The sequence below is a fragment of the Rosa rugosa genome, chromosome 2 (assembly GCF_958449725.1).
Source record: "Rosa rugosa chromosome 2, drRosRugo1.1, whole genome shotgun sequence".
Classification (NCBI taxonomy): domain Eukaryota; kingdom Viridiplantae; phylum Streptophyta; class Magnoliopsida; order Rosales; family Rosaceae; genus Rosa; species Rosa rugosa.
The window spans coordinates 54,324,061-54,343,537 of NC_084821.1; the positions used below are offsets into that span (position 1 = coordinate 54,324,061).

The window sequence follows — 19,477 nt, forward strand, 5'->3', positions numbered from 1 at the left end:
TCTTGATGTTTCACAGTTTGTAATAGAATTATGCGGGAACAATTGTCAGTGTCTTCCTGATTTTCTACTTAATCAATACTTCTTTTGATGAGAAGGGTGGTGTACCTGCTTTTGATAATCTGAACCACTTGGAACTGTCTCTTTGGGGTTCCACTACCTGCTGGCGATATCTAATGGAGTTTATTCAGAGATCACGGAATCTAGAATATCTTGTTATCAAACATTTAAGGTGTATTTTCACTTCCTATTATCAGCATGCAGCTTTTGAGGATTTTGCATTTAATTTTTTTTTTTTAACAGTTGTCAGCATTGCGGAATCGAGCATGAGGTCTTTACCCCTCCGGAGTTTGTGCCTGTTTGTATGTTGTCACATCTCAAGACTATCACGATAGCAAGCTTCAAGGGAAGTCAGGATGATATGAGAATAGCTCAGTATTTGCTAAAGTACAGTGAAGTTTTGATAAGATGACTGTTTTTACCATTTTAGGTCTTCCAAGAGCAGAAGAGGAGGCACTGTACAAAGAATTTTTGATGTTCGAACGGGGTTCAAAGACTTGTCAAGTTGAAATATATAACTAGTTGCATCACCTTAACTAGGATGCCCTTCTTTGGTTTTACCAGGATTTTATGTTCAACTGTAATTCAAGATTTTGGAAGGATTTTTCTTGAAAAGTTGTGAAAACATCCTCTTTGGGGATAAAAAGTTGAGTCCATCTTGTAAGTACAAGATTTTGTACATGTTATTTGTTGGCATTCCCATACAAAGCTAGTGAAGTATATCATGACAATTCATCACTCTTTATATACTAATGTCTTATAAGACATTAGTATATAAAGAAGTGGGGAAAAACAAAAAGAACTGGTCCCCCACCCAAAATGATTGCTAAATGTGTGTTTAAGTTCGGTACCTTAACGATTAGTAATTTAGTTACTATATATTATTGCTGGTTCTAGTTAGGTGCCTTTTCAAGACCTCCTCAAATGGACTCAGTGATGGTGGAATGAATTGATGTTTCATGGAGGTGGTACAAAATCAGAGATATATATAAATTGTCTGGACTGTGAAGCTTTTTGAACATGTTTTTTTGTTCGTTGGAGTTCAATTGATGAAGAATTTATTAGAGATGGATGATCAGGGTGAGATATAATGTTATATGTTGTGAAACTTGTTTTGTTCAGTAGAAAGTGCATTGATAGAGGAAGTGAGGACCTTATTTTCACTTCTTTTACATAGTTTTATGTACATATCTTTAGGAAATGTATTCAGGTAGCGCATATTTTAGTTAGGATCGCCCTTTTATTTCCTGCTCTTCAAGTTATTAGGGTAGAGGAAGAACCACAGTGGTTTTTCCCATGTACTTATATCTATTGTAACAGTTGATTTATCATAATGTAATCGAAAAGTGGGTCTCACAACTAGGGCTGTCAATGGGTCGTGTCGTGTTAGGTTAAGACATCTGTCATGTCATAGGAGACAAACCCAAATCCAACCTATTTAATAATCGTGTCGAGTCGAAAATTTAAACTCAAACTCAACCTAATAAACGGGTTACCCGTTTCCAGCGCATTTAATCCATTTAATAAATAGGCTGTGCCGTATTGAACAAAATGACTCATTTAAAGGTTAACATTGTGATCCATTTAACTAAAAAAAAAATGCATGAAGTGATTAAATTAACTAGAAACTCAACAAGCTAAACAATATAAATTATATATAATTCATGAATAATTAAATGCAATAATGATGAAGAAAAATATTTCAAATTGTCCAATTCTAGAATCAAATACACTTAACGTCTAAAATTTCAAGAAGACATATAGGATAATCGGGTTATACAGGTTCACTTTCTATTAACGGGTTGATCTGTGGCCGACCTGTTTATTAAATGGGTCATGGCGGGTTGACTCGAGGCTGACCGGTTTTTTAATCGTGTCGGTTCAACTCATTTTATTTCGTGCAGATTTCGAGTCGTGTTATCGGGTCGTGTTGGAATTGACAGCCCAACTCATAACTGTTGTTTATTAGGAAGCACTCATTTTGATGGTCTTCATTATTTCGTTAGAAGCTCTCCTAAATTCCGATTCCGTCCTTGTCCTTTTCTCAAAATTACATTGAACCAGTTAACCCTGTCTTTTATGAGTTGAGGTAGGCCTCATCAAAAAGCCCGCGGATCAAGTGGGCCGATGGAGGCCCGCCGGCCCTGAGGGCTAAAAGCCCGGCCCGGCCCGTTAAAAAGCCCGCAAAGCCCGCCTCGGGTGGGTAGTGGGTCGGCCCGCAAAAAGCCCGGCCCGGCCCGCCAAAGGCCCGCTAGGCCCGGCCCGTAAAAGCCCGTAAAATATTATATATATATATATATATATGTGTGTGTGTGTGTGTGTTTATAAATATATATATATACACACATATAGATATATATTTGTGTGTGTTTATATATATATGTGTGTGTGTGTGTTATATATAGATATATCTATATATGTGTGTGTTTATAAATACTAGCCTTCGTGCACGCGCTTGCGCGCGTGCCGAAGTGCGGTGCTCGTGCGTGTAATTAGTTTTTATTTTTATCTATCATATTTGGTTTGTATTTTTACATTGGTTTATGTAATGTTTTGAAATGATTTATGCATTCTACAATTTAAACGAAACTTCAACAGTTGTGGAGAAAAGTTATTCATGCAAAATCAGATAATTGCAATAGGCTTTCTATTGCCCAGTTCAAGGATTTGCAAATACGACAATAATTGCTATTATCACCCAAATATGAAGATTGATTATTAAATATATTACCATCAATCAAAATTGGAGTCCTGAAAATGTAAATGTGGCTGAAAATATAAGTAGAGTTTCATTAAGATTACGCATACAAATAAACAGTAAGTATTACAATTAAGTACCTTACAGTACCATACTAACTTGAAGAAAGTAAAATCTCTTTATACACAACATTTCTTGTGAACACCCCTTCCTCCCCTTCTAATGAACCTTTCTTTACTAACACTTTTGTGGTAGCTCTTGAAATTCCTCGTGATAAAGCTACGTATAGTTGCCCGTGACTGAATACATGATCTGGAAGGTAGATGCCAACATTTGGTATTGTTTGCCCTTGTGATTTGTTTATAGTAAGTGCGAAACTTAACTTTACAGGGAATTGCTTCCTTGTCATCTCAAAAGGAAGTCCAGAAGTCTTGGCACTCTTCAGAGAGATTCTTGGTAGAAATACTCTCGTTTTGGCAAACTGACCATTCAAAATTTCTGCGTCAATAAGGTTCTTATATGATCCACGGCAAGCCAATCTTGTACCATTGCATAATCCTATTTTTGGGTCAATGTTTCTCAAAAGTATAATTGGGGCACCTCTTTTTATAGTTAATTGATGTGGGGGCATACCAGAAGGTGAAATTGAATTTAAGAATTCTTGTTGGTACATATTTCTGGTGTCATCTTCAACTGAGTCAAAAGAGTACATAATGTGTTCAGGCCCTGGAAATCGCCTTATAATCATCTCATTAAGTACATCAACATCATCATTCTTTGGAGTGATTATTGCCCTCTCAACCAAGTACGTTGCGTCATTTATATGAGATTCTAAATTTGGAAAAATTTCACTAATTAATTGGTTGATTGACTGTTTATCCTCCCATGGTATCACCATACATGACGGTAATTTTATCATGTCTTCAGTCACATATGGTTGTTCTCCATTACCAACATTAAGTAAAAACTTTGAGAACTCTGGATCATTGATGGATCTCATATTTTGTCTCAAACGAAGAATCTTTACATTTTTCCAAAATGAAGCATTAATCAGACTGGCCTGGATCATCTCTGACCTTGTACCTTTATGGATAACTGGCAGAACTTGTCGGAAATCTCCCCCGAAGATCATGACTTTACCTCCAAATGGCAAATCAACTCCTGTTATGTCTTTAAAAGTTCGATCAAGAGCTTCAAACGCATATTTATGCATCATTGGTGCTTTGTCACAAACAATTGCCGATGATCTCTGTATCAATTTTGCTAAATTGGATTGTTTACTAATGGAGCATGTGGAAGATACATCAGAATTGAGTGGAATTTTAAACCTTGAGTGTGCCGTTCTCCCACCAGGAAGTATAGTTGCTGCTATTCCAGAAGTTGCTGTTGCTAGTACAATATGATCATTGTTTCTCAAGGTGGCTAATAATGCACGATATAAGTATGTTTTTCCAGTCCCTCCTGGACCATCGATGAAAAATATGGCATTGTTTTTACACTCAATAGCAGATATTATTGTGTTGTACGCAGATGTTTGATCCTCATTCAGATGATGAACTGCATTGCGGTCTTGTTGAGGAATGATAATTGAAACTTCATCTTGTATTAGTCTAGGAAGTGTAGAATCTTCACTGTAATCTTCAGTCATTTGCGGCAAATCATAATCAACAATAGATTTATTATGTTGCGCCAACAATTCGTTTAAGTCTCGCAAAAGTTTGTTTCTGATATGTGCATTGTCTATGGTGCTTGAGGAAGTATAGTCTTCTATCATGAATTTATAAAATTCATCCCATAGACTTCGTACCCCAATAGGCTCATAATAAACCAAGATGGTGGCAAACAATCTTCTTAAAGATAAAGGCATACGTATGGTTGATGCTTCATTTAAACACTGTCGGATACTATCATCCTCTTCCAACAAACCTCGTTTTTCAACTGCCTTCTTAAATGTTGGTTGCAAGATGCCATCTACTGTCCTTAAATCCTCGTATGATGTAGGTCCTCTAACATGGTTTAAAAGAACACGTAAGTAGAACTTTTCTCCTTCTGAAGGGGATACTGTGTATATTCTACCAATTACCTTTTGGTTATTTTGCCTTTCTTCCCATGTCCGTTGGTTGTCAATCCATCTGAATCTTTCCGGAAATTCTCGATATAAGTATTGACGCGCACTTTCATGGTACTTGTTCTTTGTAAAAAACTCTGTAAGCATTGTCATCGAGTTCCTATCATTAGCAAGGATATTTGTTACTCTTTCATATGCATTAAAAAAAACATTCTGTCTGTCTGGAAGATGGATTTGCAATCGTTCAACGGAAGGATACATTCGGTTCATCACGAATTTGAATATTTTCCACAAAGCCTCTGGTGCACACACCCATCTCGCATCAACAAAATTCCTTATTTCATCTTCATTGGCTTCGCTTTGAACTTCAAATGTTACTTTATCTGGACCTTTGTATACATATTTGTACAAATACTTAACGCTCTTAATGCTGCAACAAATTTCAACATTAATATGACAATCATATTTTGCAAGAAGCCAAGGATTATACGGAATAACCCAACTGTTATCAACTTCTGCATTTGAGTGAATGTCTCGCCTGCGGTAAATGGGATAAGAGTCATTCCCTTGAATTGTATTGGTTGAAAAAGGCTTAGGATAACCTCGTTTGCAACTTCCACGCTTCATACATGGGGCATTTCGCTTATGTATTCCACATGGACCATGTATCATGTGCCTCAATACTGCATTGTGCAACTTTGGCTCTTCATTTTGACTTGGTATCTCAGCTCGAACAATTTTGTCATAATCATCAGGGCTATTCAGTTTATCATCGTCATTTAACATAAGGAGCATATGAACATGCGGGAGACCACGTTTTTGAAATTCGATGACATAAACATATGCAATAATGTTACCTAAGACTCCTTTGTTAATAACATCTTCCTTTAACTCTTCAAATTTGGCGCGAAAAATCCGGGTACATAAATCTGGACGATCTTGTGCCACTTGACCCGGTAATAATTCAACTTTTATTTCTTCCCAATTCGGGTTGCATGTCATTGTGAGAAAAATATCTGGCTTTCCGTATTTTTGGACTAAAGCCATTGCATCTTGGTACCTTTGGTGCATATCACGTGGACTACCAATAAAAGAAGATGGTAAAATAGTTCTGCGACCAATGTTACCTGTTTTGGTATTTTAATGTTATGTGAATACTTGCTTTTGCAGCGTTCTCAAATTAACAGAAAGTTTTACTGTTATATAATAATAATAAAGTACCTGCATTGTTTTCACCGGCATTCAGTGAATCATGGAGTCCATCATAAAGTTCACGTCGCAGGGTGTTTTGATTATTACGAATCCATCTCAGTTTTTGTGCTTCGATTTTGACATAATTATCGACGACATATTGTTGCAACAGGCGGCCTCCTCGAAGTAAAATCGATTCATCATGTGGACGAATCTGAAATGATAAAATTTACCAATTATGACTATGTTTTAAAAATAAATATCATATACATTTATTCACAATAAGAGAATGAAGAATAGTTTATTAACCTGCAAAATATATGCATAATAGTCACGACACGTCAATTTTTGACCATTATTATTCCGACTATTCACATCCCATCCATATGTGCCATAAGGTAACAACAATGGATATTGTAAATGATCATAATAGCCTGCACAATCTTGGACATTTAAAAGTTGACCTTGCCTTGTTTGTACCATTATATCACGACCTTTCAGATTTTCTACATCATCTACACCCACTATTATTGCAGCAACTTGAGACTCTGAGGGCAAACTATATTGAAGTTGGTTTGCAGGTTGCTCTCTAATGATGAGTTTGCAAGTTTCCAAATCTTGGCATCGAGCTAGATGATGAAATACGTGCACAAATGGATTATGTCGGTTTAAGATTTGTTGTATGTTTTCAACCACATCTCTATGCAATGCTTCATTCTCTAACATACGATTGTCTACTTCATGATCTGTGTCGTATATATACAATTGTAGAAATCTTGGTCTGTTATCTTCATCTGGTAGAAGACTTCCTATCTTATGATATATGGATCCTTGAGCACGAAACGTGAAAGTACTACCACCAGTCGCTAAACTTTGATCGATGTGCACACCCATTGATGTAAACGAAAACACATGGTTATAAGCACGAATATTTTGTCTAAAATGGGCACCTTGTGGAGTTTCAGCAGAAAATAACTCAACCATTTCTGGAGGAGATTGAATTGGAGGAATGACAGTTTTCCCATTTAAGCAACACATATCTTTGGTTTCATGATGAAACAGACGGGCATGACAATATGGACATGTTTTTGGTGGTGGCAAATGATACTTTTTTATTCCAATATTTTCATGAAAATTTCGGGCACAATTATGAGGTTTGCGTCGTCTCTGTCTACGACATACTTGCGCAACCCCGCTATTATAAGATCTGTCATTTTGAGGAACGACATTTTCAGAGGTTCCTGTTAAAAAAATATCAATGTCAATACTTGTGCTTATTACTGAAATAAATTATTGAAGAATATATTAATGTTTTAAACTTGTTACCTTCATTGACTGCTACGTCATCATCGCTGTTTGTAGCGTTCGTAGCGTTCTGATTAGCTCCGCTATCACTCATCTGCCATATATGGCTTAAATGCACTCTCTTTCGAACATGGATATTATCTTCACAATTTGATGTCTGTTCGCGATGACAATGATAATTGGCCCGTCGTCGTGTCAAATAATTATCTCGTTCTTTTGAACTCATTGAAGCCTGCCATTGTGCTTTTCGACTCACTCTTTTAGGAGGTGGTATACTTTGGTCATAAGCCTGATCTTGTCGCAAAGCACCTATATTTTTCACATAATAGATTGCTTGAACATTGAAAAAAAAAATATATATATATATATATATATATATATATATATATATATATATATATATATATATATATATATATATATGTCCATAAAAAGTCTGAGAGAAATTGTAGCATTTGAAGCAATGGATATGAATTTTTGGCATTTGCTTTCCATTTAACGAAAATACAGGGGGTGTTTTGCTATGTAAGTTCTTCTTTAAGTTGTTCTGATTTCAAATTCTCAATGTTCTAAAATTCTTCCTTAAAAGATAAAATTAAACTACTGCGAAAACTCTAAATTTTTTAACTACATACATGTAGAAATAAAACTGTGCAAAATATGCATACAAAAGATGTTTGTGTTTCGGAACATGAATCTATAAGTTACCGGTGATTGATTCCACTTCATTTGCTAGCTCTATGTTTTCCATTCGCTCATTGTGAAGAAGTTAAAAATTGTTGCCCCTCTCTTTGATGATTTACCATGCTGCAAGCAATATGATGATTTTCCATGCTGCAAGCAATACAAATACCATCACTACAATTAATTTAAAACAAATTTAACGTAATACAGAAAGGAAAACTAATGAATGAAAAGTTGTAATGATTAGACTTTTAAACTATAAACTGAAAAGGCATTAAACTAAGTAACTGAACAGAACAAATTGGCCTCATTCCCCCATATACACTAAATTTCCCAGCAAATGAATATGTGAAAAGGCATAATGTACAATAAGAAAGAACTACTATTGGTTCTTATACTTTCGATAAGTTAAAGTTAAAGTTAACTGCTTAGAGAGCTAGCTGCCCTTTCTCAACCTACTATTCTTATTTCCAAACTAAAGTTTTAATCCTTCTATGCAAGAAGTCAATTGGATGCCTTCAGAACCTCATCTATACATCAATTAATGTAATTACAAAATATATGTAGCCAATTAAAGCAAACATATCAATTCATTTGGTATCAGAGCTGCATATGTATGTGTATACTTCCAGACTTCAATATAGCAAGGAAATAAAGACCACATGGTTATCTTGTTCTCTCTAGTTAATGACTTTTTGGCAGTTGTCATTAACAGCAACAGCAGCCTGTAATTAAGGCGATGACCAGTTTAAAGATTAAGGAGCTCATGGGTAAGCATTATTCCAAAAAAAAAAAAAAAATTCCTTCTGTTTTCTTTTAAATACAGGCTGCCCTCCTTCTATAATCTTCTATACCTTTCTTCTATAATCTTCACATGTTGCTGTTGCTTAGTTTAAGCTGGTGTTGTCATATCACCTTGCTTCCTGCTCCAGATTGCCTGATATAACAACGCACATCAAGAAGTCGTTACAAAAACTGCTAACACATAGGTATATAGACTTGTAATTTGAGTAAAACTTCAGTTGTAAAATGTAGGCAGAAAATACAGAGCAATCAAAGCTTGAACTACAGAGTTTACTTTCAATGGGTTCACTTGGTTATTCCTGTTACATTGGCCTCTCTTTTCTTGATAAAGTTATTCCTTAATCTGATTATGGTCAGGACATGCAAGCAAACATGATGCCATATGACTCAGAACAGAGCATGATTTTAAGTATAACATGCCATTGCAATTATCTTCCATTTAATAGCCTGGTGGTGCAACAGTGTATAATAGCCTTAAAAAGAATTAAAGGCTCATATACATATTATGGAAAAAAAAAATATATGAATTGCGGCATGAGAGAAATTCCAAATAGGTTAAATCTCATTATGCATCATTCAATAAAATAAAGTAACAGATTGTTGATTCTACCTATAGTTGATACAAATATATGAAACGACCTACATTCTTCTTCTGCTGTTTTGCTTGTGATCAGCTGTGTTTAAATGCAATGAATATATGGAAAATTAAATAAGATGAATATATTAATTCAGTTTAGGATTTAAAATTAACTTTTATGCATCAGTTACATATTAGCTTTTTTTTCTTTTCCATTTGTACCATGTGCTGTAGCCCTGGAGATACTCAAATCAGATTTTAAAAGCTTAGTACTATAATAATTGACCCTCTAGTATGATATTAAGAAGTAAACCAAAATCCCAGACACAATCATTGATAGAAGATACAAAAAGTAGGCAGAGCTTGCAAGTTTTGCCAGAGTAATATGATCTTCCTATGCTGAATACTCAAGTTCAAACAAAGGCATTCAATTTTGAATTCAATTTACCCTGCCTTCATATTCCTTACCAGCATATACTGTAAGGAGCTCACCATGTAAATAGACCCAGAAACCACAAACATGAAAAGCACTCCCAAAACTCAAAACAAATTATACAAAATTACATGCAATCAATCCCAGAGACAAATAAATGCATCCCTCAAATTACCTAAAAGGTAGTACTTTCCTTCACCTGTTCAAGCTTCAAGTTGATGTCCCGAGCAGGTGATAAAGCCTCTTTCCATTTCTATGATCAAACTGGTACTCTACCCCTCTCTCCTTTAGTCTATCGATCGAACCCTCTCTCTGTGTCTATCGATCAACTACCAAAACTGGGAGATCGATGTGACATCACCCAAAATCACTGTTCCTTCGCCTGCTGCTCTCTTTTCTATTCTAAATCACTCTCTCAGCTATCACCTAGAACTGGCAGCCATCGAATAAGAAGGTTATAGAAGAATGGCAGACTGTAATTGAGGAAGAACTCTGGAAGCTATAAAGTATAAAAACCAACATGCACCGAAATTGAAAAACCCAATCAATTGCACCCAAAATGTCAAACCATTTGATCAAATAAGAAGCTTACCTGGAGTCTTTCATATATCTCTGATTGCTCAATCGGATCCTCCGATTTGATCAAATGAGCTCAATTTCACAAAATCAAAAGAAATTCAAAACCCGATCAATCACACCCAAAATTCAAGCTTACCTTCTCTTTTCTGTCTTCTCCCAAATGTCTTCTTCTTTTCCTTCTTCCTTTCTTCGCTCTCTCTCTCTCTCTCTCTATCTCTATGGAGCGAAGAAACACAGAAGCGAAAGATGAAAGCGGTGTAATCGATCTCTCTCTCTCTCGAATCAGTCGTCTCTTTCAGTTTCAGATTGGAAATCGCATCCTTCTTCCGCTCCGTCGCCTAAGCTCTTCTCCCCTCTCTCTCTGTCTATCACTGTATGGAAATGAAACCATCTGTCTCTCTATCAGAGCGAAACTAAACCATCCCTAGCCACGTCTCCTCTCTTTTCCTCTGTGTCGGCAAACCCCAGAACCATCCGTCTCTTTCTAAGTTTCTATTTTCTCTGTAAATCATGGGCAATATCAAGGGCAAAATGGGAAGTTCGAAAGTTTCCCCAAAGATGAACAGTAACACCCTCTTCGCTTTATTAATAGAGATATATATATATATATATATATATATATATATATATATATATATAATATGTGTGTGTTTATATATATATATAGAGAGATCCGGCGTAGCACTTTGCAAGCTATGCACAGTCCGGCGAAGGCGATCTGAGGCCAGCGAGTGGTCTCCAATGGCCAATATGCCAATCCCAGTGGCAGATGTCAGGACAGCCAAACCAAATTACAGGAGATGACGCATCCTGTCCAGGTTAGTCTTCTAGTGCTGTTGCAAAGATCAAGATTAACTTCCGGGCGATAGTCGTGGGTTTTCTTCCGCGCTGATAAATTGATATTCTGTGGGCTTTTCGATTGAGTTTGCATCACAAGTCTGAGAACATGAGGTACGCACACAAGGTGTTCGATGGAATGCTTGAAAGAAACCTCCTATGAAGATGGCGTGCTTTGCAGACTTGGGGGGCAGAACTGAAGATTACAGGGGAATATCAGTCCCCAAAAAGAGCTCACTAGCCTTCTCGTGATGATAAAATTTCAGAGTTCGAAGATTTTCATGAGAAGAAGCAGACAGAAGTCGTTTCGCCAGAGTAGTTTGCCTTGGCTATTGCTTCACAAGTGCACCACGGGATGTTCTATAGTGTATTCAACTACGCGCAGGTGATCAGCAGATTGATGATTAACACAAGTGATGTATGCCAATTACAGTGGCAGTATGCATTGATTTGCAGGGTGCCTATAGAAGTACTGAGACAAGAGGCTGTTTGTCGTTGAAGCATATTCGAGTGTAATCAAGAAGTGGTTGTGGAAATCTTCTTATCCAAGAGACATGTGCAGTAAGTATGTGAGGAGGAACGAGTTTGGGATTAAGATCACATGACTTCCAGAACTCCAGGAAGAGTCTGCTGAAACTCTATTGTTATTAGAGGTAAAGAAAAGTATAATCCCAGGTATAGCGGCAATATATTTGTGTGGCCAGGTTACAATCATCAAGTGTGTATGGTGCTTTGGTCGCTTTTACGGGCAAATCTGGGAACTATGCAATGAAACACTCAAGATTGCAGATTGGGGAGTAACACAACATCCTACTTGGACGAAGACAGGTCATGTTCTTTAATTATGGTTGCTGTGATTTTAATTTCCTGGATATATGTATATATTTATATATATGAGGGAGGAATTTCAATATTATCCAGGCCAATACTTGTGGCCACAATATTTTACAAAGACTTTACCTTTTTGAGGTGATTTAATGCCAAGTATAGTGGCAGTATACATTAATTTGCAGAGGAGGATATTGCATAGTTCTAATCCTCTTACAGGTTGCAGAATGCAAAAGCCAACATGTGGCTTTTCGCTTGCAGGTATATCAGAATTCCTAGCTGAGGACTATATGTATGTTCGCCAGTCCAGTGGTTGAATGTTTTAAGCCATCAAGCTCTTTATATAAAGATTAAAGCAATAAAATTGCAGCAGGAGCGAAGAGAAGAGGGTTGGTGGAAAATTTTCTATTGCCAAACTGTGGCATTCATAGAAAAAGAAATACTGATTTGTCTGCAAATTGGTTAGCTCGGCAGTATTTTCATGATTAATTCGATGTATGTTGAAATTTTTGCCAGCCAGGCATTGTCATGATCTTTAATTGCCATGAGGAATGGCTCACAGGTTCTTTTCTTGGCCAAGTCATGTGGCCACAAACTTATGGATACTACAGCATGTTCTTATCCAGTATGGACAATATAGGCTTTCCCGATTAGCCTGATAGTTTATATATATATATATATAAAGTTTCTGTAGGGGCATGATCATGATGCCTGAGCTGCATTGCCAACGAAGTGGTTTTGATGTACACATGGCCATACGTGCCCCTCTGCTTTGGCAGAAATATTTATTATAAATGATGTTAGGTTGGTTCAATTGCCAACACCTGCTGGCCTTATGCAACAAGGAGCACGCGGGCAAAAAGAGGTTGGTCATCGCGGAGAGTCCAGAGTTCGCGAACATTTGCATCCGGGGTCTATTTTCATCACCGCGAAGGGTCGCGAGCGGCTTGAAAATTCCGTGAAGCAGAGAAGTAAGCACAACCACTATGCCAAAAAAGCAATCAGACGACAGAGGAGATCTGTCGTCTGATTAAAAAAATTTCTGTTGTCTAGTACGGTGCCGTCTCTTGGGGCATCAGACGACAGATTTCCTCTGTCGTCTTATTTATCAGACGACAGAAGGTTTTCAAGTCATCTGTTGTCTGTTAGAGAATTCAGACAACAGTTATCTGTTATTTATAATGACTTACAACAACAGTTTTCTGTTGTTTGTTTCGTATTCTAATAACAATTAACTGTTATTTAAACTACCAACACAAAACAATTATTTGTTGTTGTACATTCATTTAAGATACAATTATATGTTGTTGTTTTTGTCTTGTGTCAACGAAAATTTATATATTTTTGTCGTTGTTTTTATTGTAAGGCCACAGTTTTCTGTTGTTTGAGTGGGAAAATAACTAACAGTTAACTGTTAGTTAAACTACTAACACAAAACAATTATTTGTTGTTGTACATTCATTTAAAATACAATTATATGTCGTTGTTTTTATTTTGAGTCAACAGAAGTTTATATATTTTTGTCTTTGTTTTGATTGTGAGACCACAATTTTCTGTTGTTTGAGTGGGAATATAACAATAGATTTTTCCTAAATTCTGTTGTTCTTAAGTAGCTCCAACAACATATTTTGACTTTGATTTAGTGGTTGCATGGTATTTCAAATGTCACATTTATATTCCTATTAGGCAAAATGCCCGCGCGGTGCTGCGGGTATACTATTGATATGGTTGAATTTACATCGAAATTACGTTATAGATACATTGGATATAGTAAAACTACATTATACATTGTTCTACTTGTCTCAAAAATCTGGTGCCTTTGCCATACGAATCTGGGTTAGCAGCGACATCATAAAAGGAATGGATGCTGCCACTATCTTGGTTTCCAGCCCAAAACTGGTTTTGGAAGTTGTCCTTTGCTCCAGCAGACATATCCTAGCATGAAATTGAAAAACCATTACCAAAAAATAAAAAATTCAAAGGCACTCAATGAAACACTTTTCTTCTCTCAAGCAAATGCATTTCGTTTGGTTACTTTGTCTAAGCCGGTAGAATGAATCTTCTGGAAAAGCTTTTCACTTTTGGTAGCAAAAGTAGCGAGGGAAATTGTACATTTGATTAAAAAAATGTTGCTATTTGGTTTATGAAGTGACAAAATGTTCTGTATGCATATATATAGACCAGTACAAAATAATTTACTCTTCACACACTCATTCTCAATTTACACTATTCTAAGTAAACAAAAAGCATTAGTCAAAAAAAGTTCAATGCAATTATATCAGTTCATGGAGATGAGATGAATGACTTAAATAGATACTTTTTTTCACAATGAGAACTAAGATTGATGAAAAGACAAAGCAAGCAATACATTAACTAAAGATAACAGGAAAAGAAACTATCCATACCTTCAGGCTGGGATTGGACACCTGCTTCTGATATCATATATATAGTAGAGTAGTCCTTAAGCACCGCAGTCAGCAAACCTGTACACTGCAGTGGAAAAAATTTAAGATGATGTATAATGGGTCTATGGTTCAGAGACTATTGCAGTACATTTGTGTTAATCTATTTTTTTTTTTGTCCTTTTCATCTGATGCACTTGCAAGAAAATTGAAAGGCTGAGAAATAAAAAAATAAAAGGAGTGTTTGACCAGGTTGCAAGACCAAGTAAGGTCATTTTAAATTGCAAGACCGATTTAGTTTAATCAATCCGTTTCAGTGACTCATGAAAAGAAATTCAAACAAATGTAACTAATCACAATACAAAAGCAAATGGCTAAGTCCAAGCAAATGTAACTACTGATTCATCTGCTGATTTATTTATCAAGAAATAGAATTAAAAAAAAACAAAGGAAATACAATTGATAACTGCATATTGAGAGGGTATATATCCAAAACAGCATTGTAAATTTGTAATCCCAACAAAATGAATTTCAGCCAGATTATGACTGCAGTATCACTGACATTTTGTTTTACATTCCTTATATCACTATATTATCAGTTTATCATATACTTCAATCAAAATTTATGTTCTCTCTTTCATGCTTAAATGCATCTTCATACACAATTTGGAATGAACAACTAATAAAAAAACAAAAAGATCAAATTGCAATTTTGATCAGCTATCTAGTCACTTGGTCACAACTGCCATACAACTAAATTTAAATTCAGACACTCTACTAATTTCAAATTCAGACTACATAGCTACATAGTAAGTCATGATCATTAGTCTTTGATAACCACACAACTTGGGCAAGTTCAAACTAAATTGCTCAAAGACGTAGACCCAAACTCAATTAGAACGAAACCTTGTGGTTTTCTAAACTCACCCCATCATTAACCAGAGCACTCTTCCTATTCTTTCTTCTTTTCTTTCTTTCTCCTCTTCTCTCTGTCATCGACTTTCCCATCTGCTCCTCTCTTTCTTTCTGATTTTCCTCTTTCTTTCCCTTGTTACTCTTTCTTTCTCCACCTCCCTCTATTTCCTTCTTTCTCATCACTTTGCCGACCCATCTTTCATTTCTTTCTTTTTTCTTTTTCTTTTTTTCTTTTTCTTTCTTCTTCTCGGCCACCAAAAACTGAACTTCTCCTTTTCAAATAAAAGCCCACGCCCCAAAACAAACTAAAAAGGAGAAATAAACTTAATATCTAATAATCTAAGTAATTGACAAACTGAAAGACAAAACCAACTAACCAAGTAAAACAATAGCACCTAACTAAATAAGTAAAAGAAATAAACCTTTAACAAGGCTTATAAAAATGTAAACCCAAACACAAAAGAAGAGATATTTAAATTGGATGAGGGATATATATCACAAAAACTGTGAGTTAGACTAGCAACATAGCATTTTTTTTTAATAGACTAGCAACTAAATCCATATCCTTGCAATCATCCACAGGGAAGTCATGACTCAAACACACTACTCAGCTCTATCAACTGCAGTAAAAGTGCAGTATCATAACTATAGAGTAGAAACTTATATAGAACAACTACTGTCCTCGCAATTTAGTGCACTACAAGATGAATATCAAGGAAAACCGTTATACTATTAGAAGATGATAAAACCTGGCAATTGACACCACAATCTGGCATTAGTTCTGTTGCAGCTGATACAAATTCTTTCCCTCATTTAGATACAAATAATAACATTTGAACTTGAAGCAACTGTGGCAGATCAACACATCTTGGTGCAGCAAAACACACACTGGATATTGCTTCTTTCAAGTCTAGAGGGCACTCCCTATATCAGATCAAAGTTTAGTTCTTAAATATCTAAAGATTGGGTGAGTAATAAACTGCATAAAACTGCAAACCCTTAAATGATAAACAAGCAAATCAAGGAGCATAGCCTCCAAAAAGCAACAAAATGTACAGCAACTGAAACCATGGTTAAATCGACCACATGAACCTTTTAAATCTATAAAACAGATCATAAGATGAGGCCCTTAAAACCCAACAACAAAAATCAGAGAGAAAACGAACAAAACCAAAACAAGTGACACTAACCGACTAAAACATTTACTACAAGATAACAGGGCTCACAATGACAACAAAAATGTATACTTAAGGGCGTTCAAAGCTCAACAACTATGTATAGCAGCACAAAAGGGCATTTAAATCCGTTTTTATTACCTGAATCACAGAGTTTGTTTCAGTCTTATACTTACACTGACATCTCTAATGAGGTTAGCATCAGGAGCGAGACAACTACAATTGTTCTTAAGCATCAGTTCGGTAGGAAGTGGTTGTCCAGAAAAAATTGTTTTCACCATATTCAAAAGGCTAATTGCTTCTTCTTCTAACAGATTTCCATGACCAAGGCCTTCAATGTAAAGCTGCACATATAGAGATGACAGTAAGTTGAAAATAGTTCTACATTTTCCACTAAAAAACCCCAAACTACAATAACGTAATTTCTCATTTGACAGCTACGTACTCTCTGATTCTTTCACTATTTAATAATACCGACATGAAAGTTGAAGAAAAGGAAGTGAATAAGTTTTCACTATATGTGAAGTATACCTGGGACCAAAGCTCTAGAATAAATGACTTCACATCAGAAACAGACAATCCATTTAAAACATGCAACTGGTCATCTACATCGTAGAATCTCTGGTACAAAAACTTGCAGTTTCAAGTATTCCGCATGACTCAGAGGATTCATATTAGTGTTCTTTATCAGACGCTCCATATTTTCTTTAATAACCTGTATGTTATGTGTGAATTCATCATAAACAAGCCAGAAACCAGCAAGGTACTTCCTTTTGACATGAATAATCAAACTTAAACCAAAACACACTAGAGTGCAGACAATGGCTATGCCAGCATACCTTGAAACGATCATAAGTTGGCAGGAAATTTTTGGTTGTTGTCAGAATTGTTGACAATACAGCTGGAAGCTTATCATTGAAGCCCCACAACTTTAGTTCCAGATAGTAATTATTCACATACAAAGAAGTATCCAGCAGGGCAAAACTGGCCTGAATACAGAGAATACAGGTTACTGTCATGTATAGATATTGATTGACCATTTCTACTTTCCAGGGAAAACAACATTTGATCCACAAATTACTTAATGTTGTGGAACACTGCTAGTAGAAATTGTATATCACAACTGAATTAATAAATGTTGAGATGACGGAGTGTGTTAAGAATGGAAATAGAACAGAACAGACTAGAGAAGAGAACAGCCTAGAAAGATTTGAATAAAGAAACACAAATTTTCAAGACAAAAACTAATGGTAGATTTCATTACAACCCACTATAGCATCCGAGTCCCTGTAGTGACACACTTGGATCCAGACTATATAGGGATTCAAAATTGATCCAAGTGCAAACAGGCATTCCCAAAAACATCATTTAATATCAGCCTTCTAAACTGAACCACAAAGTAACTAGTAATTATAAGAGATGAGACATTGACCTGATATAAAATCTCATTCAGCTCATCTCTAAGAAGGTCGATATATAGTACAGTCAACAGAGAACTCTTCAAGTTATCAAATCCACCCTTTAGACTGATTCGAAAGTATATATTTGCCCGTGGAACTTTAAAAGTACGATCAAGCTTGTACCAGAACTTAAGCAAAGGTTGATCAAGTATACATCTCGGAGAAGATGTATATGTAGTATCAAGACCATCAGAACGAATGGAAAAATCAGAAGGAATAAACTCATTCTTTTCTCGGAGATGCAACGAAACATCAATCTCGGGAGAACACAGACAATTAAGAAAAACCAAACAAAGAAAGCCAGACAATTAAACACAGAGAACACAAAGATATAGCAGCACAAAATAAATGAAAATAACAAAGCTTTAATCACCTAGAACAAAGAAAATTAGTTTGACTTGAAAGCAAGAAACAATGGAAAAAAATTAAATGAAGAACATCAAACACCAAACCTGAAAACACACCACAGAGCAAACCAAGTACAATTTAACAAAAATGTGTAAACTATATCACAAAATTACAACCTCAAATCGAATCGAATCAAGCATTAATTCAATTATTCGGTACCTCGGCCACGTCCACATGCTTCCAGCAACTGGGCTCGTCTCCGTCTCAAGCAGCCTCGTCATCTTTGGATTTGGCAGTACCAGGAGAGCCGCGGAACTGCATAATTTCTCCTCCTTTGGGTTTCTCTTGGATTGAAGAAGAAACCTAAGATTCGGTGATGGCTTCCATCTTCCGGAGACGAAGCTCAGCATCCTTGGAGCCAGAGAGAACGAACTGACAGTCGAGATTGACAGATGCTAGGAACGGAGCGAGATCCCCTTTCTACATCCTTTGGTCCTTCCAATTAAAATTAATCCTTTGAGAGATGAGATATGGGTTTGAGGCACAGCTAACGCAGAGAGAGAGAGAATCGGGAAATTTAGGTTAAGATAGGAACAGGGTTTGAGAGAGAGAGAGAGAGTATTTAGGAGATGGTGGTAGAGATCGATTTGGGTAGTCTTCTTCTCGAAGATGGAAAGCAAGGAGAAGGACGACGTTCGCTCCATTAATTGTGATCGGATTTGAACAAGGACTGAGAGAAATTGATCATAAGGATTAAAGGGGATTATGTCACTGAAGGTGAAAAAGAGAGAGGGAGAGCGAGTGAGCACAGATGGGAAATGGTGAATGAGTGTTATGCCAAAAGAGACTTTGAAACAAAAATAGTCAAGCTCACCTTGTTCAGATAACACAATTAAGAAATTGTGTCATTTGAATAACACTCTATTGACTAGTCAGCTATAGGGTTTGAGCATTTGAGAGGGAAAAGACTAAAATTTGTTGGAGGGAATTCGAAAATTTCTGCTAGGGTTCAATATAGAAAATTTTCGTCTTTTCAGACGACATTTAAGTGTCGTCTGAGTCTGACCATATCTTCAAAATAAAACAAGTATGGTTTCTCATTGTATTCAGACAACA

General features: G+C 36.1%; 2 protein-coding genes across 2 annotated transcripts; both read right to left on the reverse strand.

Annotated features, from left to right (window-relative positions):
• Positions 1-2,909: 2,909 nt before the first annotated feature.
• On the reverse strand, positions 2,910-5,870 carry LOC133731039 (uncharacterized). The gene has a single exon (XM_062158516.1). It carries the CDS (start codon positions 5,868-5,870, stop codon positions 2,910-2,912), a length of 2,961 nt encoding a protein of 986 aa, XP_062014500.1.
• A 420-nt stretch (positions 5,871-6,290) lies between these two features.
• On the reverse strand, positions 6,291-11,005 carry LOC133731040 (uncharacterized). Its single transcript, XM_062158517.1, has 6 exons — positions 10,410-11,005; positions 9,993-10,249; positions 8,858-8,940; positions 8,028-8,153; positions 7,341-7,628; positions 6,291-7,255 (listed from the first exon to the last, which is right to left on the reverse strand). Exons 4-6 carry the CDS (start codon positions 8,068-8,070, stop codon positions 6,291-6,293), a joined length of 1,296 nt encoding a protein of 431 aa, XP_062014501.1. The 5' UTR covers positions 8,071-8,153; positions 8,858-8,940; positions 9,993-10,249; positions 10,410-11,005.
• Positions 11,006-19,477: the final 8,472 nt, after the last annotated feature.

Excerpts from the sequence above, each read along its gene's own strand:
- LOC133731039 (XM_062158516.1), bottom strand. The coding sequence starts at position 5,870 with ATGGCTTTAGTCCAAAAATACGGAAAGCCAGATATTTTTCTCACAATG.
- LOC133731040 (XM_062158517.1), bottom strand. The coding sequence starts at position 8,070 with ATGGAAAACATAGAGCTAGCAAATGAAGTGGAATCAATCACCG. Across the intron at positions 7,629-8,027 it reads TGAAGTGGAATCAATCACCG|GTGCTTTGCGACAAGATCAG; the intron begins GTAACTTATAGA and ends TGAAAAATATAG. Across the intron at positions 7,256-7,340 it reads TGACGTAGCAGTCAATGAAG|GAACCTCTGAAAATGTCGTT; the intron begins GTAACAAGTTTA and ends TTTTTTTAACAG.